Source organism: Chiloscyllium plagiosum, unplaced genomic scaffold (assembly GCF_037043375.1).
Source record: "Chiloscyllium plagiosum isolate Xiang-an unplaced genomic scaffold, Cpla_swu_hap1 HiC_scaffold_24, whole genome shotgun sequence".
In the NCBI taxonomy this organism is placed as follows: domain Eukaryota; kingdom Metazoa; phylum Chordata; class Chondrichthyes; order Orectolobiformes; family Hemiscylliidae; genus Chiloscyllium; species Chiloscyllium plagiosum.
Window position 1 is genome coordinate 36,864,484 of NW_028270162.1, and position 9,449 is coordinate 36,873,932.

The 9,449-nt window shown below is 41.0% G+C and overlaps 1 protein-coding gene and 1 long non-coding RNA gene across 2 annotated transcripts in view; one reads left to right on the forward strand and one right to left on the reverse strand.

The window, feature by feature from the left end:
* The window catches only part of nipsnap1 (nipsnap homolog 1 (C. elegans)), a 39,347-nt gene extending 37,616 nt beyond the window's left edge, over positions 1-1,731 (forward strand). The window contains exon 10 of the mRNA XM_088000089.1: positions 652-1,731. Coding sequence (XP_087856215.1) covers positions 652-716 — 65 coding nt within the window. The 3' untranslated portion in view covers positions 717-1,731. The remainder of the gene's footprint in view (positions 1-651) is intronic.
* The window catches only part of LOC148145395 (uncharacterized), a 64,106-nt gene that overhangs the window by 45,666 nt on the left and 8,991 nt on the right, over positions 1-9,449 (reverse strand). The gene's annotated exons all lie outside the window — the stretch shown is intronic.

The following is a 9,449-nucleotide window of genomic DNA, read 5'->3' on the forward strand; positions in this document are numbered from 1 at the left end:
TTGACAATATTCGAAGGCAGATGATTGATGCCAAGCCAAAGGAGGGAGTAGTAGGAGTGATAACCTGCCAATAGTTTCAGTTTTAATGAAGAGGGTCTTAAAGGAGGAGAATTTTAGGGCAAGAATTCCAGAGCTTGTGGCCTGGATGCCTGAAGTTAAATGGTGGTGTGAAGGGAAGATTAAGACTTCAGACTTTGTTCTGTTGGAGGAGGACACAGACGAAGGGAATGGAGAGGGCATGGAGGAATTTGAATTGAGGGTGGAAACTTTAAATTTGAGGGATTGAGGCACCTGGAACCAAAGTAGGCCAAACAAAACTCATGACTTTGACCACGTTTTTGGTCACCATTCTTGGATTTTGTCTTTTGGTTCATTATTTAATCTCCTTCCTTACAACCCTATGAAGCACATTAGGATAATTTTCCATGTTAGAAAACCGACATAAATGCAAGTTATTGGTGTGATTAACTGATGTGTTTTGTGATGGCAAGCAAAGTGAACCTATTTATCCATGATTAAAGTCTTAACGTAAATTATACAAGAGTTTATCTCATTTAACATGGACCCATTACATTGAGTGACAAAGGATAAGTGATGTATTTACTTTGTGATGAAATGGTTAACTCCATCCTTGTGTCTCAATTTTTACAGTTCCCTTGATCCGCTACATGGAATCTAGGATTATGCTGCCACTTAAAATCTCCACTTTACAATGATGATCTCGTGGATTTCTTGGATCCTTATATTCCAATTGGATATAAATCCTGCACAGATTAAAATTAATCATCAGTGTTTTTTCTCAAACGTTAGCCTTCAACTAAAATGTAACCATCCTCATGGAAATATTGGTGTTTACTAGATGTATAGTAGCAGGTTGCACTTTAACCACCATTTACAGAATCACAAAATAGTTTGTCATTTGAGAATATCCCAGTTCTGTTGTCAGTAAATATAATGCTGGATTAATTCCACTTTTTCCAACATTCTGACATGTCAATTTTCAGGTGCTTATATTGATACAAAGATAGACTACTGCTGAGTCAAAGCACAAATGATATTTTCTGTTAACATTTTACAGTATGTTGCCATTTATCACCTCCATTGGGACAATATTGTTGTTTTTTACATGCCTATAGATTCTATTAAAGCTTGACAACAGGGAAGAAAATGTATTGTTCACTTGAAAGCCACTGAATGGTATTAAAATAATTTAAAATGTCCAGTAACTCTCATGGGGTATGATTTGGAATACATATTAGTGTGTGTTGTCAAGCATCTACCACAAATGACTTACACTTTCACTAATTCCTTGAAATGTTTCCTTTTTTAGTGGATGTTTTATATAAATCATACTTCCCATTAGATAAAAAGACAACTAATGACTAATCAATATGAATTGTCATAAGAAAACTAGACCAATGAAAATTAAAGCCACAAATTGGCTGATGTTGAAAACAAGATTTGGTGCTGCAATATGTTGAGATTTATTTTTAAAGAAAATTACATTTGAATGGAAGCTGCTTATGTGACTGATGCTGTATTCTGCATATTTTATAATCCAGTTTAGGAGATGATTTACTGCATCAGATGCTCTTGAATTACTTCATAATCTGTTTACAGTTGAGGTCTTGACAGTGTGGTGTTGATTTTTTGTGATTGATGTTTGTGATGTATTTTTAAAGAAAGTGTACAAATTTTAATTCTAAAACTAATTAAAATATACATTTTTGAGATCTTTTGGAACCTTGAACTTCTTCCTGAATTATGGATAGGTTGCTTTTATTTGGAAGAAGCGGGAGACTATTTTAAGATGTTCCCTTTCTTTTGAAATCTTCCAACACTTTTACAAGATGCAAAACATACATTATGTTGTAATGGTAGACGAAAGCTCAGTCTAAATGATTTTTCAGCTAATTTTTAAACCACGCTTCCTTCAGTAAACACAGAAGTAGGGCACTTATTCCAACAGATCATTTCTAATGTTTGTGCTTCACTTGCGTCTTTTCCTACCTTATTACATCTAATCTAATCAAAATGTCCTTCTATTCCTTCCTCCCACCTTATGTCTACCCAGCGTTTAAATATACCCATGTTATTCGCTTCATCACTATGCAGCAGCAAGTTCCACATCCTTACTACTCTCAGGACAGAGACTTTTACACAGAATTTCTTACTGAGTTTATTAGGGGGACTGTTATATATTTAAGACCATTAGTTTTAGATTCAACCCTGATCCCACAAATAGAAATATTTTCTCCACATTTACCCAATCAAACCTCTACAGAATGTTTGAGATCTCTAACAGGTCAATTTTTTATTTGATTTGATTTAATTTATTGTCATGTGTACCGAAGTACAATGAAAAGCTTTGTTTGCGAGTAGTACGGGCAGATCATATTAAGCAAGGACATACCATCATAGAGTGCTTGGACAGAGTGAGTCATACTGGTTACAGCTGCACAGGAGGTGCGCAAAGCAAGATCAACATTAACAAGATCGTTATTTCTCTTTTCTAGAGAAAGGAGGCTTTGCCTGGTCAGTCTTTTATAAGTAGATGATTTATTTGTTTTTCTTCCTTTAAAATTAATTTGATTCTCATGAAGGTACAGAATATTGGCACTGGGGAACAGAAAACTCTCCATTTCAGATTCCCAACACCACCAGCAACTATTTCTGGGTCAGGCACAATGCAATTAGAGCAAGACTCACATTTGTCGTCTATGTCATAGGCTGAACCTCAGAATAGCATCTTTCACTTGGATGGTATTTTTCCATTTTGCTGCATTGTTACATTTCTGCCACTTGCCACTTTCCTTTCTCAAACTTCTTAATTCTCCATATGCAAAGACTGGCAGCTCTTTCATTTTTCATCAAAACCAAGAGTGGAGGAGGGGGGTATTCTAATTATATTCATTCCTGTCCTGACTTGGTCGTAATAAGTGCACATTTTTAGCATGAGATTGGTGTCAGGATGTGTAATTATCTGTCATTGATCCAGAGGAGCTAAAACTGATTCTTATATCCTAAAAAGTTGCCCGGTTGAGATTAGCTGCTCAACACAGAACAAGTACCTGAAACTGGAACTTCTTGTTTTATCTTACATTGTGACATCTCCAATCTAACAGCTCAAAAACAAATATTGCCTAATTTTGTTGACATATGGAGATGTTACATCCATTCTGAAGATGCTGCAAACCGTCAAGATATTTCTAACCTGCTTCACTTTGTTTTTGTTTAAATTCATTGAGTTTCTTACCTTCTTTCTTGTTAACTATGTGAACTCACTGCTGGGATAAACACATTAAAATAGCATTGAGCAAGCCACTAGGATGTTTAAGCAATGCTGTGATTGCCCCCTAGTCTTGAGTCCCCTACCCTACGGAAAATACACCCATCAATCACCTTACCTATATTCCTCGTGATTTTAACAACCTCTGTAAGGTCACCCCTCAACCTCCTGTGCTCCAGTGAAAAAAGTCCCAGACTATTCATCCTTTCTCTAGAACTCGAAACCTACATTCCTGGGTGACAGAGTTCACTGGATTCCATTGGGGGTGGATCTGTAGATGGTTTTGCAGGTTTGCCCCATGCAGACCTGACCAAAGGCCTGGCTTTAGACTGCACCATGAGCAAGGGCAGAAGCAGTCTGACTGGGCCGGTTGGCAGGCAAAAATAAGCTCTCTGATAGAGTGACACTGTCGGGCAAATGAATATTGTCATCTCCAGAGAGAGAGGTCAGCAGGGACCTGCAACTCAGTGCCACTGTCACTCCATTGGGACAATTTTGTAGAAATCCAACCAATCCAACAAATTGCTGTGCTGTCATGAGAGTCTGCAAGCTCCTTTGAATCCCTGTATCTGCCGCCATAATGGCAGCAGCTTTGTTTGTGGCAACAAGCTGTGTCTAGGAGAAAGTGAGTACTGCAGATGCTGCAGAGTGTGGTGCTGGAAAAGCACAGCAGGTCAGGCAACATCTGAGGAGCAGGAGAATCAATGTTTCGGGCATAAGCCCTTCATTAAGAAGCTGCTTCTGTATGACCTAATTCTGGAGTTCCAATGCAGCGTTCAGACATTAGTTGGCTTCTGCTTATGCTGGCTGGAAACTGTGATATCAGACACTGCATGATAGTCAGGTTCATGAGGGTTGTAATGGAGTTCAGCACAAATTCCATGTTGGAAAAGAGGGGCTCCAAGCTCTGCACAGAGCCCTGTGCCAAGTTGAGTGCCAGAATCCTCCATGTCCCTCAACTGCCAAGTAGGTTTGCCTGCCAATGCAATCTATTTCTCCATGCACGCCCATTGGCTGCCTTCTGTACTCTGCCCCAAAGTTCCCATCTGAGTTCTCTGGAGCAGAATTCATGTGAACTCCTCCACTGTAGGCCACTTGTGCCAGGGGTATAGGTAGATGCCCAACCTTGATCAGTTTGAAAAGCAGGGCAGGTTCTTTGAGCTGAATTATTCCCACTCCTATGTGTTTCATCACGTGCAGATATCAGCTCTACTTTATCCATGAAAGAAAATGGTGCCGTGTCAGTATCTCAAGCATGTCAGAGCAAACCGATATCTTTCACCATCAATTGCCTCTTTTTCTTGTTTTTGTTGTTTGCACTTCTTGGTTGACTGAGATGTTTAAGGCACGAAGGTTGGGGTGTCAGGAAAACTGGGAGAGGAAGGCAAGAGGTAAGAAATCTAACAATTCCCTGAAGCATGTAAATCAGGAAAGATTATGGGATAAGGGAGATGTAGTGTGAGGAGTAGGTATCAGGGTGCTGTTCCCATCATAGAATCAGCCCCACTGCTGGTTACAGCCTCAATCATGCCCATTCCAATGGCTCATCCGTCAGGGTGAGGGCCTGCAGCAAGACCAGTCTCCTGCCTGGTAACTGCTGCTGCTTGTGGTTCTGTAAGAGACAGCAAAGTGTGTCACTTAGTATGGTCCAATATGTTTTGGGGAATGCAAGTGAATGGATGTGAGGGTGAACAATGAATGTGAGCTCCGAATTGTGATTCGTGCAGCTTGTGAGTGACGAGGAATGGTGAACTGAGCAAATGTCTGAGGCAATTAGTTCACTTGGCGGTAAACTGAAATTTGAAAGTATATTCACAGACATGGACCATAAGTGTGAGTGATTAAATTTCTTGCAGCACTATAACCCCAGTCCTTGTGCCTACACTGTTGACATTGGTCCTGACAGCTCTGACTAACTTCACAGTATCTGCCTGGAGAATCTCCCGGTCCCCTGTGGACAGTGGATCTCTCTTCTATTTACCTCTTACATGAAGGTCTCCAGTGATGCATTAGTAAATCTTGGAGGCTGGAGCTTGGATCTTTCTCAGGTTAAACTCACTTTTAAAAATGTATCTAGCGCCAAGTCCTGACTAAGTAGTGCTGACTGGCTTAGATTCACACTCCAATCTGCAAAGATTTTACAGCTGAGCAACATCTGACACTGTTTTGCATTAGCTTCCCACTAACATCATGTGGATGTATGGGAAGCACAAACAATGGAATAGTTCTCAAGTTTACTCTTGACAGAACTGGAAGACATTGGACCGGTGGTTCTCAAACTGGAATCTGAGGATCCTTGGGGGTCTGTAGAGTATTTCCAGGGTTCCACACGATAATATGAGCAAAGTACCTTGCTGAGATGGTGGAGGTGGGACACACGCGGTTAACTGTTATTTTTTGTTTTCTTCTTCCACTTGAGTGACACTGCTGAGACGTCAAATACTGTGAGACTCAGTGTCGGCCCCAGGAGCCCAGTGCAGTTGCATGGTGGGACACAATAAGCAATCAGTTATGAACAATGAGCAGGAGGAAGCCATGTGACACCCTTGAGCATGCTCCACTATGTAATAAGATTCTGGCAGATCTGATTGTAACTCTAAACCTGCATTCCCACCTACACCTGTTAAGCAGATATCACCTACAGCACACCCTCCATGCTTAACAAGTGTCTGCATTAAAAACAAACAAGAACTCTGTCTCTCCCACCTTTCCATGAAGAGAGTTCCAAACACTCACAACCTTCTTTGAGAAAAAGAACACTTAATCTCTTTTTTTTAAAAGTGCAACAACTAAGTTTTAAACACTGACCCAATAGTTTGAGGTTATCCTGTAAGAGGAAAGATCCCTGCCATACTCACCCTGTCAATACTCCTCAGAATCTTATCTGTTTCAATCAAATCACTTTTTACTTTGCTACATTCCAGTGGCACAAGCTTAGCCTCTCCACTCCTTTACTCTGAAACAAGCATTTCAGGGACTGTCTGGTAATCCTTCTCTGAATTGCTTCCAACATATTTACATGTTTTCTTTAAAAGTATGCCAGGGTTGGAGGATTTGAGCTATAGGGAGAGGCTGAATAGGCTGGGGCTGTTTTCCCCTCAGAGTCAGAGGCTGAGGGGTGACTTTATAGAGGTTTATAAAATCATGAAAGGTGTGGGTAGGATAAATAGACATAGTCTTTTCCCAGGGTTGGGGGAGGCCAGAACTAGAGGATGTAGGTTTAGGGTGAGAGGGGAAAGATGTAAAAGGGAATTAACAGGAAACTTTTTCACACAGAGGATGGTGCATGTATGGAATGAGCTGCCAGAGGAAGTGGTGGAGGCTGGTACAATTACAGCATTTTAAAGGCATCTGCATGGACATATTTATAGGAAGGCTTTAGAGGGATGTGGGCCAAGTGCTGGCAAATGGGACTAGTTTAGGTTAGGATATTAGTTGGCATGGATGAGTTGGACCGAAGGGTCTGTTTCCGTGCTGTACATCTCTATGACTCTATGACTCTAACTATGCACTATATTCCATATGAAGTCTCAGCAGTGCCTTGTGTAACTTAAGTGTAACACCCCTACATCTGTATTCAATTCCCTTTGTAATAATGAATAATAAATTAGTTTTCCTAATTATTTGCTGTAAACCAGCAGTTTTCGATTTCTTGTATAATCTGCAATCTCTCAGCATTTAGACACAATGCTTCCCTTAAGATTTTAATATTTTTGTTATTTATTTTTATTCATGTTTCTTTGTTTTTCTCCTGCTGGATCGGGAAAAATCTGGCAAAAAAAACCCGATAATAATACTTAAGAGCCTTGGACTGACAGAATCTGATAGATTCACAAAGACCTCAAAGGTGGACTCTCAGGACTTGCTGCTATCGGCCAGTAAATGGAACCACCAAGTCAGCCTTGACCAAGGGCCAGGGTTTGACAATCAAACCAAGCTTCCTTCACTGAGAATGGAGGCAAGTCCAAATTTCCTGACTTGGAAATATATCGCTGTTCCTTCAGGGTCATTGCATCAAATCCTGCAATTCCTTCCCTAATGGAAGTGTGGGTCTACCTACAGCACATGGACTGCAGCAGTTCAAGAAGGCATCTCACCACTAACTTCTTAAGGGCAAATAAACATTTGCAACAAACCCTGCCTCAGCCAGCGATGCCCACATCCCATGAGTGAATAAATGAAAAAAGGCAGGGCCTGTCACTTGACCCAGACTAAAACCGCTGCCATGGTAATGGACAGTGTAGCAATGGCAGAAATACCACATACCGAGTACCAGATTAGTGACTTGTAGCTGGAACAGGGTTTTTGTAGCTGGAACAGGGTTTGTTGTTGCAAATGTCTAGTTGCCCTTAAGAAGGTGGTGGTGAGATGCATAGGCAGGTCACAACAGAATACAGTATCAACCTTCCAATCGGGAGCCACCAAGCCTCTTCCCATTCTAGAAAGACCAAGACTTTTTTTTATGTTGGTGTAGTATTCAACTTTTTACTTCGGAAAAGTAAACGGTTTCACATTAATACTCACAGCCAAGTCCAGTACATCAGAATCATTTCAAGCAAATCACTTTAACAGGCTACTGATAAAACTTACGTATAAATGCACAAATAATTTAGGATGTTACTGTTGGAGTTTGGTGAAAACCAGTATAAAAACAGTAATACTTAGAAAATGAGAATACTAGTCATACTGTAGCACTGTTCTGATCTATACAAGTTAAACTGTTATGCATCATTTGTAAGTTTTACTGGGTTTTTTCCTTCTGGATGGAGGGATTGTGTGATTACTGATCAATTTGAAAACAGGTTCTTCAACCAAAAAATATTTGAGAATTCCACCTGCACTTCATCCAACATCATGTAACCTGGTTTGGTGAGTCTTCCTGGCCCTGTAGTGCAGGGTGGGAAAAGAGGACAGAACTGAACCAGCATGCACCTCCTCACATTTCTGTCTTAGGGGGCAGTCTTTCCCAGGCAGGCTACAAACTGGCAGTTGTATTTACTTTGTTAAGACTCCAATTTGGATGACCTCTGTCAATTTCCTGGCAAGACAGTGACTGCAGCTACACCAAAAGGTGGATCATTGGAGATACACAGAAACACAGAAAGCAGGAGCAGGAGTACACCCTATGAGCTTCCTCCACTATTCAATATGATTATGGCTGATCAGCTAACTTAGTACCCTGTTCCCACTTTCTCTCCTTTCCCTAAAAACTATATCTACCTTTTTCTTGAGAACATTCAATGTTTTGACCTCAACTGCTTCTTGTGGCAGAGAATTCCACAGGTTCGCCATTCTCTAGGTGAAGAGATTTCTCCTTGTCTCACTCCCAGAAGGCCTATCCCATGCCTTTAAAGTATGAGCCCTGGTTCTAGATTATGTGGTCAACAGGAACATCCTTCTTGCATTTATCCCTTCTCCCCAGTTCAAATTTTATGTTTCGATGAGATCCCCCCTTCATTCTCATAAATGCCAGTAAATATAATCCTAACCATGTCCCTTCACATGTCAGTCCTACAGCCCCATTGTAAGCCTTCATTGTACTCTCTCCGCAGCCAGTGTCTAGATTAGAGTGGTGCTGGAAAAGCACAGCAGGTCAGGCAGCATTCGTGGAGCAGGAAAATCGATGTTTCAGGCAAAAACCCATCATCAGGAACAAGGCTTCCTGATCTGCTGTGCTTTTCCAGCACCACTCTAATCTAGACTCTGATCTCCAGCATCTACAGTCCTCACTTTCTATCTGAGCAGTATTTTGTGGATCATCTCAGAAATCACTCGATTGTCACAAACTGTTTCCTCCCAGGAATGCCATTCATCCTATCTTCTGTGAATATAGTCCCCCTCCCAGAGTCAGAAACCAGCAAAGAATATGCAGTAATACATAGAAATGAATGGACCGGTTATACTGGAGGTCCACTTTGAAGGATGTAAGATGGGCAGGATAAGTATTTGCAAATTTTGTTGTTTTTCTCTTCCTTCTGACTATGTTTGTTGCAAACTGCCCAGCTTTCAGGACAACAGCATACAACCTTGCAAGACATGTCAGAGTGTCGACACGGATACCATCATTACGTGTGGAGACACCTCCCACCGTGTACATGTCAGGTACTCATGCGACTCAGCCAACATTGTCTATCTCATACGCTGCAGGCAAGGATGCCCT